The 24,873-nt window shown below is 39.5% G+C and overlaps 2 protein-coding genes across 2 annotated transcripts; both read left to right on the forward strand.

Annotated features, from left to right (window-relative positions):
* The first annotated feature begins 5,922 nt into the window (after positions 1-5,922).
* On the forward strand, positions 5,923-13,932 carry actr5 (actin related protein 5). Its single transcript, XM_071475690.1, has 9 exons — positions 5,923-6,332; positions 7,353-7,591; positions 7,858-8,027; positions 8,324-8,541; positions 8,783-8,947; positions 11,289-11,399; positions 11,624-11,763; positions 12,271-12,403; positions 13,074-13,932. The coding sequence occupies exons 1-9, from the start codon at positions 5,949-5,951 to the stop codon at positions 13,398-13,400; spliced, it is 1,887 nt and encodes a 628-aa protein (XP_071331791.1). The 5' UTR covers positions 5,923-5,948; the 3' UTR covers positions 13,401-13,932.
* A 3,415-nt stretch (positions 13,933-17,347) lies between these two features.
* ndufa4l2a (NDUFA4 mitochondrial complex associated like 2a) lies at positions 17,348-24,369 on the forward strand. The gene is made up of 4 exons (XM_071475691.1): positions 17,348-17,534; positions 22,333-22,418; positions 23,356-23,416; positions 23,568-24,369. The coding sequence occupies exons 1-4, from the start codon at positions 17,490-17,492 to the stop codon at positions 23,622-23,624; spliced, it is 249 nt and encodes an 82-aa protein (XP_071331792.1). The 5' UTR covers positions 17,348-17,489; the 3' UTR covers positions 23,625-24,369.
* The last annotated feature ends 504 nt before the right edge of the window (positions 24,370-24,873 follow it).

Raw genomic sequence — 24,873 nt, forward strand, 5'->3', positions numbered from 1 at the left:
CCTTTGAAATATTTGAATGAATGGCACTGTTTACCCGGGTCTGTCTTTATGAATTTATCATGCTCGCACAGATTTTAGTTTTCCTGTTCATTTACCAGCTTGATTCCAGATGAGCATGTTAAGCAGGCGGTGGAGGGATGCAACTCGTTGGTGATATGATGAACATCACGCAGCTGGCCTGCAACAGAGCATCGACAGACAGCACCATGGACAGCTCCTTAAACACAGAAAGGAAAAAAAAAAAAAACAACAACAACGGGTCAGACTCCTCAGGCTTTTTCTCCCCTCACACGAATTAAAGAAATAAGCAAGTCCGTTATATATTCTTAGATTTGATTTATTCTTGTCTTTTAGTTGACAACATTCACTAAAGATCTGCACAGAGGAAAAAAATCTCAGGGGGAGAGTTTTTTTTTTCTCCACCTCAGCTCTAAGAGTCGGGAATACGAAGCACCTCGTCTTTGCCTCCATAATCTGCTGTGACACGGCTGAGCAAAACTGTCATCAGTTTTATTTATTTGTTTATGTATTTATTTATTTATGCAGCCTGCATGCAGAAAATTAAGAAGGATGAAAAAGCTTAGGCATTTCTCTCGCAACCGAGATGATTTATGAGGTTTAAAAAAAAAAAGACACTGAAAATCTCTGTAAATGAATGTGTAAAAAATGGAGACCACGACTGAAGTGCGAGACAATGTACGAGCAGCATCGCAAGACAAAAAAACCATGACATGGACGAAAGCTCTAAATTTAGAAACCAGCCAGAGGGCAGAGAAAGTACCGCATGTTTTCATGCTTGGCTTAGGTTGCTTTGCCAGCTGCTGTTTGTGTTCAGACCAACACAGTGTTTGTTAGTGAGTGTGTGTCATCAGTGCCTAAGTTAGTGAGTGTGTGTCATCAGTGTCCTACACACACGCGCGCACAATGAGGAAATAAGGAGAGTCCTTGAGGCAGCTCTCCCTCCCCCATCGCATGCACAAACCCCAGGCTGACGCTGGGCCAGAGGATCGCGGCTGCAAACGTCTCTCTCTCTCTCTCTCTCTCTCTCACACACACACACACACACACGCACACAAGCACGTGCGCACAAAAACGCACACACACACACAAAAAAGCCCACATGCAGCCTCACCAAAAATCTGCAAAAATGAAATATAAAATACCTTTACAAATTAATACAAAAATATCGCCTACTATGCTACATTAAATTCTGTCCAACACGATATATGTATTTCTAAGCTACTTCCTTATGAAAAACTGGATTTTCAGTCTTCCTCATTTTCTTTGAAAGGGCTTTGAGATTGGTTGCTGGGGCGACCAATTTAGCTTCTAAGGCTACAAAGAGGAGGATTAATTCAGATTGCATGTGTGTGTATGGGTGAGAGAGAGGAGAGGGGAGTGTATGCCCAGTTCATTGTGTGGCTATGTGTGTGTGTGTAGGCCTGAGATATGGAGGGGCTTATAGCCTAATAGCCATGCTGCCCTGACTGGGAGCAATAATCTCTGATAGTTGCCATGGCCACAGTAATTGGGCAGGATGTGTGCATGTGTGTGTGTGTGTGTTGAGATACTGGAGAAAAAAGATTTTCCCAACACGGGTTGCTTTTTTTATTTCAAGTCTTGGCTACCTGGATGGAAAGAGAATTAAATGCATTCAAGCCAAACCCTTTTTCTGGCTGTAAGCAGTGAGCATAAAAAAGGTCAAAGTCAAATAGCATAGCTAATGCTGATTGGCTGGTGATGACCACTATGTTTTGAGAAATAGCCTACCTAAATCCTGGGTATTTTGGGGCTTTGTTGCTTCAAGAATGGGCTGTAGAAAATTATAAATGAGTCAAACTCCTTATTTGATCTAACCACTTATTTGATTATTCAAATGTATTAAGTTGCAACTCTTGGTATTAAATTCACTAGAATGAAATTTTGCTGGAGTGCTCCTATCACTTTTATAAGAGCCCAATGCACATGACTTTGACCTGTGTACAAATCATAACAGCTTAACAGGCCTGTCATGTTATGCTGTTGGTTATGACTAGACAGTTACTGTAAGGGGGTGGGGTTTAGTGAACCGTCAATGCATGGCACAGTTTCATCCAGCCTCAACCTGACTATGTGTGCAAGGCCAAACATATACAATTTTAAATACTTGTTTCCAAAACAGACAGTTTCATTTTATCTAATGAAAGCAAGACAAAGATGACAAATGAAACACACACACACACACACACACACACACACACACACACACACACACACACACACACACACACACACACACAAATACATTTAAATATTTGAATTTTTAGAAATGGCCTTCCCACAGTCACATGTGCTCATACACGCTCTCCCACATATACATGAATAGTGACAGGTGCACAAACACATTAATCACTGTATGGCCCAAGAGATCTGCTGGGCTTATAGGGCCAGGGACTGAAGAGAGCAGTAGTGACAGACTGTGTGTGTGTATGTGAGGAAGTAAAAGACAAAGAGATAGAGGTTACAGTCAGTATATGTGCTTCACAGAGGAAGAATATGTGTGTGTGTGTGTGTGTGTGTGTGTGTGTGTGTGTGTGTGTGTGTGCAGCTGTGACAGGGTGTGGAGGAGAGTCATGGAGGTTGCTGGGGGTTTGGTCCACAGTGTGGCTCTGATATATCAGAAGTGCTTAGAGTCAGGATTGTTACGTAAACTGGGCTCTGTTCCTCCAACTGTCATTCCTTCACTCACTCACTCGCACATACGCATGCACACACACACACACACACACAGAAAAAGAGAAAGATAGAAAGCTTGTCTTTTCTTCTCTTGACTGTTTTTAGCCAGTTATTCCCACAGTTTTTGCTCTTGTGAAATTATGATGTGAGCAAGTGAACAAAGAGGGACTAATTTGCTCAGGCAATAGCTACTTCACTTAGTCATGGTCATTGTAATAAATTAGATATGGATTAATTATATTGTGACATCATAATGCACAAAACAGATATGCTACATTTTAAATTGCAAAAGGCTCTGATTCCAGGATGTACACTGTTTAGAAAGAAGAAAGTTCTGAGTTGTCATGACATGAAATGATTCCAGAATTCTGTGATTCATAATCACACGCATAATCGTCACTAACAGATATTTTTCCCTTCAGAGTGTTCTGCAAAAAAATATAGCATAGCAGATTGTCACAAGTTACAGTCTTTTCCTGTCTCCACAAAAACAGCATTTTAAGGGGAGGTGAAAACCCTCAATTTGAAAAAAAAAACCTGGGATTTAAAGGTAAACTGGTTCTAATCCCATGAGATGATTCTTAACTGTTAGGAAAACATATGACTGTCCCATTGCTGCCAAAGTGAAAAAGAAGCAGTATGTTTTTTTGTTTTTTTTTTACAAAACAAAAAAGTGTAAAGAAATGATCTAATCAATGCATTATTACTCAGTAATACTAAATATACATTTTGTTTTGCATTCTGTATTTAAGATTTTATTTTCTGTTCACTTGGGAATGTGAGAACAACCCCAAAAATAAGATTAAAGATAGTAAATAATCAAAACTACAAATAATGAAAGACATGATCAAATCATGGTATTGTTCATCAATGCTACTCATAATTGGTCCTAATCTAACATTATATACCCCCCCTCCTTCCCCTCCCTGTTAGTGGGAACTAACAGTCTGTTCATTCCTCCACAAAATGGAGGCTGCCTGGAATCATGCGTGGCAGTCCCAGAGTGCTTCTAGACTATTAGTTCCCCTGTGCCTCATCACCGCTGCCTGGATGACAAGCACAACAAGCAGAGAGCTGCGGGCATCGTGCACGGACAGCGGCACAATGTCATGTCTTGCCTCCTGGGGGTAATAGATGCAAGCGTGTGTATGTGTGTGTGTGTGTGTGTTTGTATGTTTTGGAGGAGAGAATGTAGATGGGGATGTATTTGTATGAGTTTGTGGCCGTATCTGCATGAGTGTGTGTGTGTGTGTGTGTGTGTGTGTGTGTGTGTGTGTGTGTGGGGTTGTGTGGATAGTGTGGATGTGATTGTGTGTGTGTATGTCTTACCAGTGGGTATGCAGCCTTGTGTGTGCGTGTGTTTGAGAGGGTAAGCTGACCCAGATCTGCTTATTAGCATCAGGAGGAGGGGGACGGCAGTCACTTAGAGCTTTGTGCCTGAGCAGTGAACTGTGCTATACTTCAGTGACAAACCATCAAGCTTCATACAGTAACACCCCTCCCACACATACATGCAACACATTTTCTTCCTTCAACCTTTTCATCCTCTGCTCCCAAATATATGTGCTGTCCAGGAAATCAACCCAATCAAAGCACTTAACACACTTCCTTTACTGTTAATTGCATAGTCTTCTAGCAAAGAAAGGTAAAAATAATGGTGATATCATACACACATAAATTTCCCTGCTACAATTAGATACAATATACAGTAGATGGACAAAACATCAAAGCCAAATAGCCATTTCATTTTGCTGTACCACCATTTCATAAAATGGAAATATTGCATATGTCTTGTGTAATACCTTAAATATAAAATGCCATATTTGGGGTTTAGAGGACGATTTGTGGTGTAACATTGCCCTTGTAAAGATGGCTCTGCATATTAATCGTGCAGCATTGAAGGGGTGTGACTAACTGTTTTACTTTATTTGAAAAAAAAATACAAGGCAAAAAATAGGAGCATATGAAATAAGAGTAAAACTGCTGTGATGTGAAAACTGAAAAATACTTTTGTATGAACAATCTGATGATTCAATTTTAATCCAATGTAGATTATCTTTTATATCATGTGTATCATGTATATTATGTGAGATTAATCTTAATTAATAGATTGCTGAATGAATGAAAACTTGAAAATCCTGTGTTGCTAATTTAGATACATCTTTCTAAACAGTTATGGAAATTGAGAAAAAAAACTGTATACGCCAATGAAAACAAAAAAAGAAACCCACAGAAGTTGCAACCAGCATCTTTTTCCTTGTCCATTTGTTCATTATCTGAGTATACTGTACTTCATCTCAATTGGTATTGCATTAGATCATGCACTGCAGTGTAACACAAATCACAGAGTGTGAGTTCTCCAACATTTGCATCAACAGAATGGTCTGAACTGAAGCTGACTGGGACATGCAGTAGCTCTCATATGCAGGTGTCCCACATTACCAGCTGAGGCTTCACCCGGTCAGCTGAGAGTAACAAGATGACAGACAGAAAGAAATCAGGGATCTCAGGCCTTAGGGAAAATGTCTTTTCATATGGTTTCATTGTATCTTCAAAATGAACTCGTCTTGCACATATTTCCAGTTGACCCCAAATTTTAGGTGATAAGTGATAATAAGAAAATGACAGTGAGACTAGTAAACATTTCTTTGTGCTTGCATACAGATTAGGATTAACTCTAATATTTTGGGTTTTTTAATGGCTGTACATTCCATTTTTAAATGAGAAGACTAGAATCTAAAATCGAGGTCTATGAATGAAATGTGGCTGCACACAGCACGAGTTTGCACCAACATGCCAAACAATGGGCCAGTCAGATTTTTGTGGTTAAGTGAAATTGCTTTCTTTTGTAAATGGTAGTTATTACATAGAGTGTACTGCGACCTCTGGTGGTAGAAGGTAGATATTTTTCATAACCGACGTTTATTGTAACTGCGCACATTCAATCACAATACATAACTGTTTCTAATCTTTTGTTGCAGTGCAGAAAAACAGGTAATGTTTAGTTGGAAATTAAAAAATATGTCATAAAAATATGGGGTAATTTTATCATACTCATCATCATACAAATCATACTTAAATGTATGATTTTTACTTATCTTGCTCAAGCGCTACTCAGATATTTTTCTGCATGCAAAGCTACACAGATTTAATTCCTCTATGTTGAGTCGGAACATTAAGTCAGCGACCCTAAGCTTCCACTCGGATGTATTTTACAGTGACGCACTCGCAAAATGGTTTCCAAAGAGCGATCAGTCTGTCAAATCTTCTCTTTTCAGGACTGCAAAGCCTCTCCCGACCCGATTTTCGAGCTCTCCGAGCAGTGTCTAACCCCCAAACCGGCCCCGATAGTGATAGATAACGGCTCCTTCCAGACCCGGGCCGGATGGGCGATTCCAGCGGCGGAGTTTGCCTCTCCGCGCCTGTATTTCAGGTCGGTGGCGGCGCGCAGCAGAGGTGCAGCCCGCAGCGAGACCCAGATCGGTAACGACATCCCCAACCTGGAGCCGCTGCGGTGGCTGCTGAAGAGCCAGTTCGACCGAAACGTAGTGGTCAACTTCGAGATCCAGGAGCTCATCTTTGACTATGTGTTTACACATCTGGGCATCGCCTCCGAGGTATTCGTGCTGGGGGGGGTTGGTGCTGTGCCAAAAACGGTATTCCTCAGCAGATGTGTGCCTATGTCCTCCCTTTGATTTCACGAGAAGGAAGATGCTAACATCTTATTTTAAATTTCAGTTTATCACATAATTTCTTTGTCTTTCTTTATCTATCAGAGCTTTTTCGACAAGCGTAGGAAAAGTTTGTGGTGTTTGTAAAGCCATTTGGCATACAATTAATTTCTTTTATCTCATTCCGGTTAAATCGTAGATCTTTTGTCGCTCTGCATAACCCAGTCTAGACAAAGCGATTACCATTTATTATTAGGGTTAATTTTGCATAGACCCCTGTCAAATAAGACCAACAGGTTATCAACAACCAAGGTCTCCACGTCATATTAAGAGGCAAAGGTCTTCCAAGTCAGAGATAAACAAGTTGAAAATGCCCTTCACAATTTCCCAGAACCCAGTGTTGTCCAATTAACAGTACAAAACTCAAAATTTCTGTCTGCCCTGGCAGACAGTTTTGCTCAAAAAATTACTTATGAAAATTGTTGCTGATTTAATGACTGATTGTTTCAGCTAGAATATAAATGCACCAAAAACTAAATATGTAGATTACACTAATATATTTGGAAAAAGCACCTCAAGTTTTGGCATCATGGTATTTTTAATTCAGTCAGCCTGTGGTCAACTTTAATAATACAAAAAAGATAAATATTTATGTAATCATTTACACATGAGAAGTTCATGTGTATAAGAAGGTGTTCTCTAGTCTGACACACAGATATTTTACTCTTATAACTGAAAGAAAGGGCCAGACTTGTCATTTGTTAAACCTGTTCCTATGTTGATAATGTGCTTGTGCAAAGGCAAGACATTTTGGGGAGGAATAAAGGAAAGTGTTTGTTACCACCAGGTGTTTCATAGCAGAATGAGCAGTATATTAATTACACTAATACACACTGGTCGTATTTTATATGTAATGTCAATGATTACCAGATGATCATTCAGCACTACTTTCCCATGCTTTTGTAGGGCAATGTGGAACATCCTGTTGTGTTGACAGAGGCACCCTGCAACCCGCTGCACTGTCGACAGATGATGTCAGAGCTGTTGTTTGAGTGCTACCATGTACCGTATGTCTCCTATGGTGTGGATGGCTTGTACAGTTTCTACCACAATAACACTCACAGGGGCATCCATCCACCGCACACTGGCATTGTTCTGTCCTCTGGATATCACTGCTCACACATCTTGCCAGTTGTGAATGGCAGGTGAGGATTCACAGATACAGACAACTCCTTCTGTGTTATCTTTGCCCTTTCATGGTTCATTTTATATTTTTCTGTAAGAAATGCTTTTTCTGATAAGCTTTTGTCAGAGCAGACATTTTGACGTGTCATAGTCAGAAAAGCAGATGTGACATGTCAAAAAGTCTTTAGAGTAGAAGACCATTTGTTTTTGACTTTCTTTGGTGCAGTCATTCACACACTAGCAGTTTGTTGTGTAGAGTCTAATTTTGAAATGGGTGTGATTCAAGGTTGGATGCGGTGAACTCTAAGCGTGTAAACATGGCTGGGAGCCAGGCAGCATCCTACTTGCAGCGCCTTCTCCAGCTGAAATACCCAGGTCACCTCGCTGCCATCACACTCAGCCGCATGGAGGAACTGCTGCATGAACACAGTTACACTGCCGTCGATTATCATGAAGGTACAGCATGTCAGTGCAAACATAAATATTTGGATACATTTCTCTGGGAAGGTTTACAGCTCGACGTTACAGCAGAAAATAACCATTCAGTTTTTTAAAAAGTTGAAGGATTCCCAAATTAATCTTAAATATCATTAATATACTGCGCACAGGCATGAATCTTGCCTTTGTGGCATCTGAAAATGCAGGTAGTCCTAGATTAAAAGAGTTAGAAGACAACATTGTGATAGATGCACATCCTTTCTTCCTTTCTTCTTAACTTACTTTCCATTTCTTTTATATTGTGCTCTCCACAGAGCTGGAAAAGTGGCGCAACCCAGAGTTTTATGAACGGGAGGTTCACCGTATGCAACTTCCTTTCTCGGGTAAAGTGCCAGGTGGCTGTGTGAGTGTAGAGGAGAGGCAGGAGAGGCGAGCTCAGCAGCTTCGACGGCTTCAGGAGATCAATGCTCGCCGCCGAGAGGAGAAGCTGCAGCAGGACCAGGACAGGCTGGACAGACTTATGGCAGTACAGGCAAGGAACCCATTGTATCATTCAGTTTATTGTAGTGCTCTTCCAGTTTTTCAAGTGGAGTTTTATAAGTATAAGACTCAAGAGCAAAGAAAACTATAAAAAGAAAAAAACATCTTCTAAGTAATTCAGATGTAACTATACAAGTATGCAAAATAATAAGTAGCTCTAATATATTTTTTATTTGATGTGAAAACACAGCTGGTGCATGCTGCACAGTGATCGTAGAGTTTTGTGTGTTTAGGAGCTGCTGGACGATGGCCTGTTGGATCAGTTTCATAAGAGACTGGTGGAGCTTAACATGGACTCAGCTGAGGAGCTGCAGTCATACATCAACAAACTGCAGCTGGCTGTGGAGCAGGGCAGACAGAAACTGCTGCACAGCGACACAGCAGAGGGAAGGATGGAGGTTGGTGTTACTCCACCAAATCAGAGAAAAATAGAAAGAAGTCTTAAATTGTTATTTTGCATGTGCTGTGTCCATATTTTGAGGCTCTGAGGCAGATAAAACAATTGGGCAGTTAAAAAAGAATCCTGAGATAGGGCTATTCTTGCAATTAAAAGGAACCCCGGCTATGAAGACTTGTAGGCCCTGATAAGCCACAATTGTTCTCTTGTACTAAAATATGTTGTTAGAAACACATAAAATATTGCCATTGCTTTAAAAATCTATAATATTTAGTACATATTTTGACCTACGTAGGACGCCATGTTTTCCGCGCGCAATGCACTCTGGGGGCGATGACGTATAGTGGTTGCACTTGGTAGAATAGCTCTTGACGCCTGTGTTTGTTTACGTGTGCCCAGTCAAAGTAATTGTAAAGTAAAATGGCACATTGTGTTGCTTTTGGATGCAACTTCCAGTCAAAAGGCAACAAGGGGAGTGATGTGAGTTTACACTGCTTTCCTACTGACAAGAATAGGAGAAAGGAGTGGGAAGATGCCTGTGGATGGACACAACTTCCCAAAGATCCGCGGCTGTGTTCCCGACATTTTTCTCCTGATGCATTTGAGGCTTTTAGTCGACCGCAACTGCTGAAAGAGCTCACCGGAGCGGCTGGGTATAAACGAAGACTAAAACCAAATGCTTTTCCGACAATTTTCCCACATAAGGAGTCTAAACGCTCTTGGGAAGCGAGTGAAATGTGCGTTAAAAAGCGTCATAGACAAGAGACGCTGGATGCTCTCCTGAGCAGACAACCCGCTCCTGCAGTTGTCACTTCTGTAACGTCAGGCAAACCATCGGACACGTCACTGGTCACAGAGGAAGCTGACCTCACCTCACCTCTTCAGTCTTCAGTAAGTGTAATGTGTTCTCCAAATATGGCCGATGCGACCACTCAGACAGATTCACATACATCAGATGCAGCGGTACAGTGGCCAGCTGATGTGCAACAAGTTGTGCAAGATGTGCAACAGCTCTGTAGCTGCTCCTAGCTGACTGGCAGGAGGATCAGCAATCTGGACAGCGCCGCGGCAGAGTCCCGACAGTTTTACATTACAATGAGGCTACCTATTGGTGACCTGGTTCCGATTGGGTAGAGCAGCACTCTCCCGGTCGTGGAGGCTGACGAGGGCAGCCCATAAGACGTCTCGGTTGAGGCAAACTGCCTCAAAGTTTTCGTGTGCTGTGATGCACGGGATATCTGCAAAAATGATCAAAGTTGTGCGTTTCACTGTATATCCTAATTATCTATAAAGCACACGACAGCTCTGGATGCTAATAATCTCCAAAATAATTGATATTGGAATAAGTTTGATCACACAATACTTACCGTGAACATCTGCTAACAAAAAATTGGAGCTCTTCACAACAAACACTCTCCCTCTCGGTTACCATGGAGACGCAGTTGTCGCACATACACCACCGATTTTGTCCCACTCTCGCCTCATCCCGTCTTTCTTGCTCTTCATTTTGTGAAACATTGTCAGTGTTGTCCTCCTCATTAATGTTTCGCTCAGGTTCAAATTGGAAAGGCTGAACAGATGCCATGTTTATGTCGCTGAACAGTCACAACAGGGTCCCGAAGCCGGCCGGCAACCATATGATGTCACTACCCAGAGTGCATTGCGACGTTAACAACAAAGGCGACCTACGAGTTAAACTATTTTTACAAATTTTATAAAAACGAAGACATCAAGAAGGTTTTTTATATCACTTTATTATAACTGATATTAACATTTATCTTTTAAGAACTACAAGTCTTCATAGCCGGGGTTCCTTTTAACAGATCATATCTGTTTGATGTTGTGTGGTTTATATATTTTATATATAGTTTATATGGTTTATCTATTAATTGTCTTGATGGGAGAATTGATTTCTGTTTTTTATCTAATTATTTGCATACTTGTAAAACAAAATCTATCCTAGCATTTTATTAATAAATACTAGATTATGTTTATAACTTGAGTGTACAACAGTATAATAAAAGCAGTGTTATTATAAATGTACTGCAAAGTTTAGCTCTTAGCTGGGTATACAAATGCATCAGTTACCAACACTAATAAGGAAGCAGCAAAACAATATTTATACATACAATACATACAATAGTTTTATGAATTGTATAAGTAGAGCAGGTAATTAACTTAGGAGCCAATGAGCTGAAGTCAAATTCAAATTATCCAATAATCAGGTCCACACATCATCACCGTGAATATGCTGTGGGGCTCTGGAGGACTGTCCTTGTTTGCTGCAGCAGATGTACTGCAGCTGACATGAAGCCTGATGCTTTTCTTCCGCTCTCTGGCAGGTGTCTGAGCTGGAGCAGCCGATGGATGAGGGAGACGGAGTGAGGGAGACTCTGATGGATCCTGACTTCCCTGAGGACACACTCCCAGAAAAATCTGCTAATTTGGTTCAGGTAGTGGCACAGGGACAATGTAACTTCCCAGACAGATATTTAGATGCTCATTAATGCTGTGCAGGCAATTGTCTGCAAGTTAAATATGCAGGATGTGTGAGAAAACCTTTTACCCTTATATAATATTTTTGTGCCAGAACAGTAATGAAGTTAGCTGACTTTCCTCATGAACTGAAACATGTACTTGTTACATCAGTGAAGAATAAATTTGATCTTGTCTCCAGCCTATGTTCAACATGGCAGAGTACCACCAGCTGTTTGTAGGGACAGAGCGTCTGCGGTGTCCAGAGATCCTGTTCCAGCCCTCGCTGACTGGAGAGGACCAGATGGGACTGATGGAGACGCTGCAGTATGTCCTGGCGAGGTAATGATATAGTCCAGCAAGTGCACACAAAAGACAAGGTCACATATGCACATACAGTACACACACACACACCAGTCACAACATTAAACATTACAACTAACAGGATTTTAATAAATGAATGAATAAATGAATGATCCTTTATTTGTCATTATACAAGACAGTACAATGAAACTCTGTTTGTCCACTCTCAGTCAATTAAGTACATCAAATAAGTAAAATCTCAAATAAATAAAATCACAACCAATAAGTACAGTCACAACCCTAGCAACCACTAACTAACTAAAGCAGCAACATGTGTAAAATGATACTAATAAAGAAATAAATAAATAGATTAAATAATGATATAGATGGCAGTGTGTTTTTGAGTCAGACTCTCCTTTCCTTTTACCATCTATAACACTTTTCTCACATTTTTCTCCTATTAACTGTAGTTGTTTTTTAAAAAATGACACGAGAAAGGTTACAGCTCTATCTGTGTTTTCCTTACTTCTTCTGCACTACATACAGGTACACTCCAGAGCAACAGGAGGCACTGGTGAGCAATGTTTTTTTGACAGGGGGCAACATGCAGTACCCTGGGATGAGGGATAGAGTGGAGAGAGAACTGCTGGCTATGAGGCCCTTCCAGTCACACTTCAAGGTACAGCCTATGTCCTTTTTAAAACCTTATTTATCATTATACATACCTATCTAAAGTATCAAACCACGATGTTCTGAATCACCTCCCACTTTACATGTTTCGGAAGTTGACCGATATAGACAGAATTTAGTCAAAAAATCAGAAAATTTTGTTACTTTTTTGAACAGAGTTCATTTTTGATTGTATATAATGCTAATTCATGGCACAAAGTCAAGGCAGTCACTTCAAGCATTTCAAACTGAAAATGATTTGAAAATAATTTGAACTGATTTGATATCTGTGTTTGCTTACACAGACAAAAAATTATTAATTTACCCCAATGACCCAAATGTTATTAGTAACCTATTCAGAAACAGTCATATTATATTGTGATATAAGATTAGCTTTTACTCTGCCTTACAGTGGAAACATGTACTGACACAGCTTACATCCAAATACATCTGAACTGGATCCTTACAGATATATGTATATGTATAAATACATTTGAAAGCCTGGTTTTTAAAATATAAAAAGTGATGCAAAATTAAAAAAAAAAAAGTAAAGTAAGAGAAAAAACTTAAATCTATGGAAGCCAGTTCCTCTTTCTTCACTGGCCAACTATTTTTCAGATGGGGAAGTTTAGATAATCCAGAGATTTTCAAATACAGCACTCTTGCTGACTCCTTCCTAGGTGACCATGGCATCACAGCCAGCCCTGGATGCCTGGTATGGGGCAAGAGACTGGGCCTTGGAGCATCCACCTGGAGGAGCAGCAGCAGAGGGATGGATCAGCAGACAGGAATATGAGGAGAAAGGAGGTGAATATCTGAGCGAGCACTGTGCCTCTAATGTGTTCATTCCCATGAAGCTCGCAAAACCAGTTGCCGGTCGCCCCGCCGAGGCCTCTGTTACCACACAGACTTCAACAGCAGCTTCTGCTGCCGTCTCCATGGTTACATCCACCCAGACTCCTTCCTGTTCTACTGTTGCTGCTGATGTTTCTATGGTTACCTCCTAAACTGAGATGTCATATCACAAGTCTTATTTTGGAAAACTTTTTTCAGGACACCTACTTTTATTCAGTTTGACTTTTCTGCTTCAACATCAGTTTATGATGTTTCCCATCATGCCTTTTAGCTACCCCTAGACAACAGGTGTGAACTTGTTGCTTGTTGCTTCAATCAAAGGTCAGTAATCTTGCTCTTTGATTCTGAGAGACTAAAAACAAAATAGTTCATAGATATTTCAGATAGCTGGGAAATGTCCTGCTTAAGCAAATGAAATATCTCAATCTGGTATGCTGTTGGCATTTCTGTGTGGAAATTAAAAAAATACACACCCAAACAACAATATAAGATCAGACATGTAAGGGACATTAGCAGTGGCTGTTTTTTTCTTTTACAGTGTAAAGGACTACAAGAGACTGTTCATATTGAACATCCATGAAGTTAACGATCTTAAAAGTCCAATGGGAATATTTTTGTGTGTTTTTATGTACATAGAATTTGCTGTTTGTGTTTTAGAAAAATAAATTTTCACTGATGATAACAGCTCTTTGCTTTTGATTGACTGACAAGTTGAGAAGAAAGTCTGGCAGATGTCTGCTGCTGCTCATTACAGATGGACAGACATTGAGTCTTTCATTTTCCTCAGTCTCCCTTCTGGCATCACTTTTCTCCTATCTTATTTTCTCTCTCTATAGTTCACTTTTAGATCAGTTAAAGTATCAGCTCACTCAAAATACACAGACAAGAACATGTTTTCTCATTTACCTTTAGTTGTACCTATGCATGCAGTTAATTTGGGCTTTATTATTTTTTTAAAATTCAACAGCAACATGTCCCTGTTAGTCTGGATCAGGGCTACAACTAAAACATATTTTCATTATGGATTATGCAATCTGTTTATTATTGTATAGTCTATAATATTTAGTCTGACAAATGCCTACTATTTCCTACAGCTGTAGATGATGTCTTCAGATTTTGTCCGAACAACAGTCCAAACCCTAAAGATTTAAAAACATTTTGACAAATCCCTTGGATCCTCACATTTGAGTAGGTGGCACCAGAGAATGTTTAGCAGTTGATTGATCAATAAAGACTAATAATTTCAGCACTACTCTGGGTAATACAAAGAACATAAAGTCAGCTGTAGGGACTGTTTTTTCTTCATAAAGTTGTTCAGGTAAATGCCTCTAAACCTTGACCAATAAAACCAAGAATATCTTCATTTATAGATACCAGAGGTAATTGAGAACAAGTTTTACTTTCTAATTTGGGTAATCTCACCAGTTAAATGCAGCATTAGGTGTGGCAGTATCGTGTTGAACCACTAGATGGCAGAGATTAACAGAATATAGTCATTCTGTCTTCAGCCTCCACAGTGTCAACTGGCCCACTGCATTTCATCATCAGCATAGTCTCAGTAGTAGGCTATTATACAGTAATACTAATACATTTTCATCTTGGAGCTGCTGTGTTAGCCAGCTTTGAGAAGAGACATTGTGGTCTTCTGTGAATGATAAATGCACTTTGTTTTAAACATACTACTCTAAAAGAAAACACGGTTTAATAAGCCCAGTATTCACAAGAACATGTGACAGCAGGAACATTTGAAACTTGACACTCCTTCATAATGATGTGTGGAGTTCAGTTCTCTCTCTCATCTAATCTAAAAGGTTTTGACTTAGATGTCTTGCATGTTTGCTGTACTGTTTTGATCCTTGGTTCACATTATTAACCCAGCAGACCTCTGCCGTCTAATAGTATTATGTGGGGTTAAACTGTGCCACAGCTGAAAGTTCAAAACCTCAAACAGCTTGCTCTGCTTCATCTCAAGCGGCAGCGTACCAGCCACACACACACACGGCAGCCTAGTTTCCACAGCAAGGCAGAGTGAGGCTAATCAGAGCCAAAACAGGCCTGTAACTGCAGGGTGATTGACTCAAATTTAACAAGAGGGATTAAAAAGGAAAAACAAGGCAATCTTTTATGTGTAAAAGTAAGGAGGGTTTATTTCTGTGGCTGCACTACATTTCAGCAAGGCTTTCTTATTGATATTAAGAAAAAAATTAAACTGCATGTGCAACTCAAAAAAGTCAGTGGCTGTTTTCTACCTTTTTATTTGCATACAATACATAGTCATTTGGTTTCAGCATATGGGGCTGCCATCTTGTCCTTGTGGTTTCTTACGCACCATAAAAGAGCAAGTGAACAGTCTCTCAAAGCTTATTGAGCTGTGTTTTTGAGAAATAGAGACATATTTGGTATACACAATATTCTGTGGTTATTATCTGTGTTGGTGGAGGTACATCTGAGCCCTTCCTGATGTGTTTTGGCTCAAATTCAAATACAGTTCATACCTGCCTCCACCTCCCTCTTGCTCACCTCTACCATCTATTTTTTTCTATGTTGTGTGCACTGTCACCACCTTGCCAGATGTCAGTGATGTACAAGTCAAATTTACTGCTAGGACCAATAAACATCACCATTAGGTGGGGTTTCTGAATAAATTGTCTCTAAAATAACTCAAGGGATACTGTAGGTAGACCATGCAGATACTGTGTATTTTTAAACAAGTCTGCACTGTATTGAACCCTGTTTTTGCCATAGTGCTACCCAGTGTCCAATTAGGGGGATTTATGTGTGAGCTGTAGTGTTTTAGGTCAGCAGGAACACCGAGCAGGGCTGAGCTCATGTCACATAGCCCTGTGTTGGAGGTGAGGAGAAAATAAAAAACCACAGCTGGCAATGTGACAGATGAACAATGAGGTCTTTTTTAATGGTTGGATTATTTTATCTTATTTTATTTCATTTTATTTTTCCAGTGTAAAATTAGAGCTTGTCAAAAATTCAATCTAACCCTGTAAGAAATGACGTGATCCACATCCTTTTTTCTACCAATACAGCAAAGTCTTAATGGTTACAGAGTTTAAAATAGCCTGTTGGACATAGCAGAATGTCCTGTTGGTAAAGTTACCTCAAGTGTAGACCAGGTAACTGCAAGTTTTAAGTTAAAATCCAATGCGATCTTTGTTGCAGACAAACCCACTGTTTCCATGCTTCCTTTCTCTTTTCGGCCTGGGCTAAAATTTTGGGAGACTACTGAAAGCATGCATGGTGTTCGAGGGTGGGAAGCCAGTGAGGGATCATTCTATTATTTCTCTTCCACTGTGCCGATTGGCCTAATGTGCTGAGGTCCTCATGAGATACAAACATGGTGATTGTGGTCCATAATTATGTTTTGAAGTGGACTTTGGTTTCCAAAATCATCAGACAGAGAATCTGTCATTAGGCAGAAGAGGGCCAATTCCACTCCCAGAGTGTTTATGAAGAACAGGCAACATGAAGGCATCATGGAACAGCGACAGACTTGTGTGCAAAGTGTTTATATTTTCATTTGGTGTCATTCCTCATGTATTGTGTGATGCTTTTTCAAGAGTAGTTTCTTGCGAGTTCATTTTTGAGAACCAGAATACCCTCCCTTCCACTCTCTCTCTTTCTCTTTGTTGTTGCAGCTTTCTACAAACTGTGTTTTTTGAGATGTTTATACACTTTTTTTCTTGCACTGGAATCTTAACTGATATGACTTGGGCAACAGAAGAGGTCTATAGATATAGATATTCCCCAATGGCTTTTAAAAGGACACTGTGTTTGTATGCTTTTCTATTTCCTCCTGTTAGCTCCCGAAGGGCCAAAAAGTCTTCAACGAAATGAAGGAAACGGGGGAGAAAAGACCTCTGTGCCCTCTGCAGGAGCTTACACTGCTTCTTCTGATTGAACACCCTGATGAGTATGATACGATATCATATACCTGATGAATATTTACAAAGATGAAACCTTATTATTCAAATATAAACTGTTACACAGTGTCCAGCACAGTGTGATCACCCAAACAAGGGAGCAGAAGTAGCTGTAATCAGATATAAATGAGCTCTTTCTCCTCCCCCTCCCCCTCCCCCTCCTCCTCTCTTCCCTCCACATGCAGAGAACAACAGGTCTTAATCCTGTCTGTGCACCACAGTGCAAAACTTGTGGTTGTTGATAACAAGGGTCTGAATTATTGACTGTGAATAATTTGTTCCTAAATTTTTCCATAAACTGGAGTGATGATATTTCGGACAGCTGTAGAACATGCTAAGAGGCACCCTGGTGTAAGTAATCTCTATTTAGTTTCTTTTTGTTTTTTCTTATACTTTCATATTTTGACAAAGTGGTTATAAGCTGTTGTCATTAAAAATGTTTTGACATGAAGATGAGAAGGAACCCAAGAAAGTCAATGCACTGCCCAATTTCCTGAGATTTGCCTGTAAAAATATGATAAAAACAAAACAGCTGAACAGAAATTTAGGATGAAAAATGATTCAAAGGTGAATGAACTACACTGAATGCAGTCAGCATTTGGACAGTTCCTGTGTTTGTGATACTGAGTTAGAATAAAAATCCTATAGCATTCTATTCTATTCTATTTTTTCTGCCAGAGCAATGCACATTATTCAATAACAGTGCTACATTAACATCAATGTAAATATAATTTAGTTAACTGCAGAAGCTTTTGTTCCACCATGGTCCCTCTTGTTAGGGCTTACTCTGAGTGGATCTGTTGCATCTGTTGAAATAATGTGACAGTGATTATATTATAAGATATAGGGTATGTTGGGTTTTTTAAATCAGGTTTTGATCACTGTAATATGACAATATATCACATTCTCCTAAAATGTGTGCATTAATTTCATGTAGATTTCTAAGAAAATATTACACATCTTATATATACTGTATTGTGAAATACTAGCTAAACATAAGAGTTAATTCAGTTCTAGCCGTTTGGTGATTAGATGCATAAAAACCTGATGATTGCCTACAGCATTTTGTTGTGTTGGTAAATGAATTAGTCAAACCAAGAGAAGATTAAGTTGCTTCAGTGGCTAATTTAAAATTATCTATTTAAGACTTTAAAACACTCCCATGACTTTCGCAAACCGCCTAAATCTAAACTGACAAAAAAAAAAAAAAAATCTAAGGATTATTTGGAATAAACTAAACTTGAAAATGAGAGCTGTCCCTACAGGGGATGGGATTATTTCTGTGTTTTTTTTTTTACCGACTCTGCTGTCAGAGAGTGGAGTGACAAAGTTTTAACTTCTTGTCATTAGCTTCCCAGGAGACAGACAGAGAGAGAGAGAGAGAGAGAGGGAGAGGATGAGAGACTGCAGGGAGGGAATCCCTATGAAAATCTAGCAGAGCTCCTTGATATGGTCTATTATATGGACAGACAGACAGGCGGTGTGACAGATAGCAGGAGAGAGAGAGAGAGAGAGAGAAGCTACAGGGAGCAAATCCCCATGAAACTCAACAAGTCTCCTTGATCAAGTTGCAACAGTCAGATGGAGAGAGCTACAGCTAGACAGAGACAGACTGTTAAGGAGAGTGAGAAAGTTTAAGAGTCAGGCAGACAGATAAAATCAGCCAGACAAATTGACAAGTAGTCAAAAATACAGAGATGAAGAGAGAGTCAGATGGACACATAGAAATTCAGGAGGCCACACAGGTCACACAATTTATTTAAAAGTTAAGGTCCTGCATAATAGTGAAAGTATTATCAGCACAATTTAAAACATTAAAAGTAAAAGTGCACACACAATGACAGGATGATGGAGGGTGATGGAGCAAGATCAACACTGCAACATTTCTGTAGACTGAAAGCGTCAAATACAGTATGCAGTTTCCAATAAACATGGAGTATAATTTAAATTCACAGAGTTAATGGTTGCCTTGGAGTTATTGTTGACAACTGATGTGATACAGAGGACAGTCTCTCTTGAGTAAGTAGGTTGAATTAGCTCCTCTTCTTAGTTAATAAAACGTTTTGTCTCCTCAGGTAGTACAGCACAGTAATTAATTCAATAATCAAGAGTAACAATAAAAAGAGTTACATAAGCAACAGTATTAGCAACATAATCATCCATTGCACTTCACTCCTTACTTAATACTACTTGCACTTTATTGCGTTTGTACTTGATATTTATCTTTTTAAAAGGTGTATCTGTTATTGCATCTGCTATTACTGTGTACACTGAAACAGTGAAGGAGTTATTTCCTTCCCCTGTATAATGAGCATCGCATATAGAGAGAATGAGAATAATATCTACCTTGAACCTTGAACACTTGCTCCATAGGTTAATATAGCTTTAGTGGCTGGCTTGGTTAGAAATCTGATCAAAGAAAAATTTATTCTGCAATATCACAAACCAGCAATCACTAAACAGAGCTGTAATAAAGTGACTTCTTAAAATAATGATCCAGCAAGGTAATATGAGGAGTAAATGAAAGACACTTGTCTATTTGTTTAATTGCATTTCTGACAAAATGGCGAATGTGACGTTGGTTAAACTATGGGTTGTTAGCAGTGGTGGCTGCTATTGCAACAGAATGTTCTGCTGAAACCAGCTGGCAGCAGACCAATAACAATAATAAACAATAACTTTTGAAACAATAGCAATAAATTTCATCCAGGTGATTACAAGAGTATATAAATATCTTCTGAATCATTACTGTACATGACAGTATCCAGTGTCTGCAAAAGGTCCCAGTGACGAGTGTTAAACAGGCTCTCCCATGTTTATTGCTCTTGCTGTGGAAACAGTTTTTTAATCAAACTTCCTTAACGTTGTGAAACAAAAAGATGAAGATAAAATTAGCATTTAATTTTTATTTACACACATGGACAAAATTGTTGGTACCCTTCCGTTAAATAAAGGAAAACCCACAATGGTCACTGAAATAACTTGAAACTGACAAAAAGAATAATACATTAAAATTTACTGAAAATTAACTAATGAAAATCAGACATTGCTTTTGAATTGTGGTTCAACAGAATCATTTTAAAAAACAAACTAATGAAACTGGCCTGGACAAAAATGATGGTACCCCCAGGAAAGATTGAAAATAATTTGACCATAGGGACATGTTAAACTAAGGTGTGTCCTGTAACTAGCATCACAGGTGTCTTCAACCTTGTAATCAGTCAGTCTGCCTATTTAAAGGGTGAAAAGTAGTCACTGTGCTGTTTGGTATCATGGTGTGTACCACACTGAACATGGACCACAGAAAGCCAAGGAGAGAGTTGTCTCGGGCGATTAGAAAGAAAATTATAGACAAGCATGTTAAAGGTAAAGGCTATAAGACCATCTCCAAGCAGCTTGATGTCCCTGTGACTACAGTTGCACATATTATTCAGAAGTTTAAGGTCCACGGGACTGTAGCCAACCTCCCTGGATGTGACCGCAAGAGGAAAATTGATGACAAATTGAAGAGAGGGATAATACGAATGGTAACCAAAGAGCCCAGAACAACTTCCAAAGAGATTAGAGGTGAACTCCAAGGTCAAGGTACATCAGTGTCAGATCGCACCATCCGTCGCTGTTTGAGCCGAAGTGGACTTCACGGAAGACGGCCGAGGAGGACACCACTGTTGAAAGCAAATCATAAAAAAGCGAGACTGGAATTTGCCAAAATGCAGATTGACAAGCCACAAAGCTTCTGGGAGAATGTCCTTTGGGCAGATGAGACAAAAATTGACACATCAGCTCTATGTTCACAGATGCAAAAATGAAGCATACAAAGAAAAGAACACTGTACCTACTGTGAAACATGGACGAGGCTCGGTTATGTTCTGGGGCTGCTTCGCTGCTTCTGGCACAGGGTGTCTTGAATCTGTGCAGGGTACAATGAAATCTCAAGACTATCAAGGCATTCTGGAGCAAAATGTGCTGCCCAGTGTCAGAAAGCTTGGTCTCAGTTGCAGGTCATGGGTCCTCCAACAGGATGATGACCCAAAACACACAGCTAAAATCACCCAAGAATGGCTAAGAAGAAAACATTGGACTATTCTGAAGTGGCCTTCTATGAGCCCTGATCTAAATCCTATTGAATATCTGTGGAAGGAGCTGAAACATGCAGCCTGGAGAAGGCACCCTTCAAACCTGAGACAGCGGGAGCAGTTTGCTCATGAGGAGTGGGCCAAAATACCTGTTGACAGGTGCAGAAGTCTCATTGAGAGTTACAGGAATCACTTGATTGCAGTGATTGCCTCAAAAGGTTGTGCAACAAAATATTAAGTTAAGGGTACCATCATTTTTGTCCAGGCCAATTTCATTAGTTTGTTTTTTAAAATGATTCTGTTGAACCACAATTCAAAAGCAATGTCTGATTTTCATGAGTTAATTTTCAGTAAATTTTTATGTATTATTCCTTTTGTCAATTTCAAGTTATTTCAGTGACCATTGTGGGTTTTCCTTTCTTTAACGGAAGGGTACCAACAATTTTGTCCAGGTGTGTATATAGGGTAGCTGACTGAGCCTGTGCTCATATACAGCAATGCCCTGTTAATAGTTAAATGAAATTACAGAGACAAAGTGAGAAAGATGTAGAGACACATAAAACAGAAATCAGGCAGTATACAATATGCAGGTTCAATCACAAGCAGGTGACTGGTAAAACTACAATTTGACATTTTTATGGATTAAACTAACAAAATGTGTGAATGTGTTAAAATGTGTGAAATTTACAGTAGGTTGTGGGCAGGTTCTTTTTAAAATCTATACAGAGCCACTACATCTACTGCTAACACTTCTATACTTAATCCATACACTAAGTCAAACCTTGAATGCTGAGCTTATGTAGAATTTGACTGTTTTCATGTATGGCAGTGAATCACAGCTGTCTGTTCCCTCTGATCCTGTGGGTTCCAACCGGCTAATCAATCAAATGTTGATCAAACAAAGACGCGTGTTGCTTTTGACTGTTTTAAGTGCTCTATGAAATGTAAACTGTATATTCAGAATGTGCATTTGTGTATTCAGAAATAACAGATAAACAGAGGTTAAATAAAAACCTGCATAATAAAAGATTGAAAAAGTTTAATCTTGTGATTTTCTCTCTCTGTGTCTTCAGCTCATCCCCCAGTTCTTCTTCATCTGTTTGGGAATGGGCGGGGCATGTCTGTATCTGTTTCGTCTGGCCAGAGCACCCTATGTTATGTAAGGACCTTCAAATTTCACCCTGACTTCTGATAAATTACTATAAAATGAACATCTATATTTCCTCACTATTAAGGACGGGGCATCAGGTGACACACTTTTCCACTAGTTTTGGATCAAAGGCCTCACTGTGCACATTGAATCTGCTAATTAGCGTGTTAATAGGTGTCTTTTTACTGGTTAAGACTCATGTTTTGTGTCATGCCTTGAGATAATGTATATTATGATTTTGTGCTTTACAAATAAAATTGAATTGAATTGAATGTTTTCACAAGGAAATGTGCATTTTAGACTAATTAAACTCAGACTTTCTTCTTGTGTAAGTCATATCGTCCTGAAATGAGGATTTGTCAACATTTTAATGAGGCATGTGGAGGGTAGATGAATACTTCTTCTCTCTAATTAAACAGAGGGATTTGTTTTTTGAGTGTTACTGACAACAGGATACCCTGGCTGCGTTCATTTCCCCCTCAAACTGTCTTTTGCTTGGATGTCGTCTCCTCCTGCTGCTATCCAAACTGTTGTTCTGCCTTTAATGATACTACAGTAGCAGCAGACACAACTAAGTGCTTCTAACAAGTGCTCACAGGATGGTGCTCTGTCCTGTCTCTTTGCAGGTCTTTCAACATTTCTTTACAGCCGTGATTGTTTGGAAGTTTGATGATATCACTAGAAAGACTGCTCTGGTGGCAACACAGTGGGCATTAACCATGTACTTTGTGCTGAGTTTGAACGTGACCCTCAACTTTTGGTTGTCTTTGCTTCTTTTTCTTTTTATTTCATATTTTATTTTGTACTATCTAACTATGAAAGGGTATCATATCATGGGGTATGGTAGGTTCAAAATAAAAGCTTCATACATGTATATCAGATTCCCAAACAACCTAACTTGATGCCATTTTATTGCAGCTCTTTGCATTTCTTTTTGTGTGTTTAGCTGGAACAAAACCAATAACCCTGAGCCATGGAATGAACTTGACCCCACATACCAGTACAAGGTAATACAGCACATGTACATTCAATGTATTCAAAGTTAGGAAACTGGAGTGTACGACACTCTTACTTTAATTTACATTTATTGGATCTTTTGGATTGAGATATTATAGTCATCAAGCCTCTACTGAATTTTACTGTCTTCTTCTTCCCCAGTTTGTGGCCATCACCACAGACTACAAAAACCTGAAGAAGGATGGACCTAACTTCTAAATCTCACAACCTATAGTGGAAAAATCGGAGAAAATCCTGATCTAGGGTCAGATTAATTCCCCTTCCCCTCCTCATTGCAGGTGGAAGGTGAAATGGATCCTAGATCAGGATAGTGTCACTGGTTGTTTGGCTGGTGATACTGTCAATGTGACTGGGACTGGCATTTAATGGATCCTGAGGGCATACATGAAACCTGAAAAAGTTAACTATGTAACATTTCTACATACTTACAACATATGCAGGGGACATATGACACACTTTATTTTCAAACCCTCCCAGTCTGTTTTAACTCATACATCATAAACCAAGGTGTTTAGATTTGGTGACACTTACCAGTGGTATTGCAGGTTTTAGCAAACTGAATACAAATCACAAATGCTTTACACCATAGATGACCATTTCTGAAATTTGGATGCATTAATGTGACTAGTCCAAGGACCAATAATGTACATTATGTGCAATTAATTTGTAATGCATTTACAAACACTCTGGGGAGTTTCATCTTTTCATTTTCTGAGGGTAATGCAAGCCTGAAGGCTTCAAGTTCAAGTAACTGTACCAACTTCTCATAAAATGACACTCGCCTTCTGCATTGCATTGAAGATCAAGTTAATGTGACCAGACTGCATGTGTTTCTTCATAACTGTCACATGATTACAGGCTTAGCAGCCACTAAATGATGACAATAACAATGAAAACTGAGCTGAAGTCTTTCAATAAATAAAGTGTCTGATTCATGTTCAAATGTGAGTGTTCTCTTGGTAATCTAAGCCCCCCTTCTCTCTATCTCTGTCACACACACACACACAGGTGACTTCCCTCAAACACCTGCATGCAACTGAGTCAGATACAGATCTTTTTCCACATCCTAAGATAAATATACATAATCAGTAACTGATGGAACAGAGCCATATGTTGGCAGTGCAGCTGTCACTTTGCAGCCTGATTTGTGGTTCTACAACCACACTATGTGAGTTTGTGTGTGTGTGTGTGTGTGTGTTTGTCTGTGTGCACCAGTGTGTGTGACAACAGCCCTATATGTGTCTTTGATCAAGGACAGCAGTGACAGGATGTTGAACAGTCCCCCAGCATGGCGTTGATGTGTGACAGCAGAGCACACTGTGTACAACCTGAGCACACACACACACACACACACACACACCAGCCCGCATCCAGATACCACTCTCTATGCTGCAGAAACAAGCATAGTAATGAGGTGAATCAGATGGAAACTCCTTCTGTGACTTAC

This window comes from Trachinotus anak, unplaced genomic scaffold (genome assembly GCF_046630095.1).
Source record: "Trachinotus anak isolate AG129_WGS33_773 ecotype Australia unplaced genomic scaffold, CSIRO_AGI_Tana_v1 ptg000004l, whole genome shotgun sequence".
Lineage (NCBI taxonomy): Eukaryota > Metazoa > Chordata > Actinopteri > Carangiformes > Carangidae > Trachinotus > Trachinotus anak.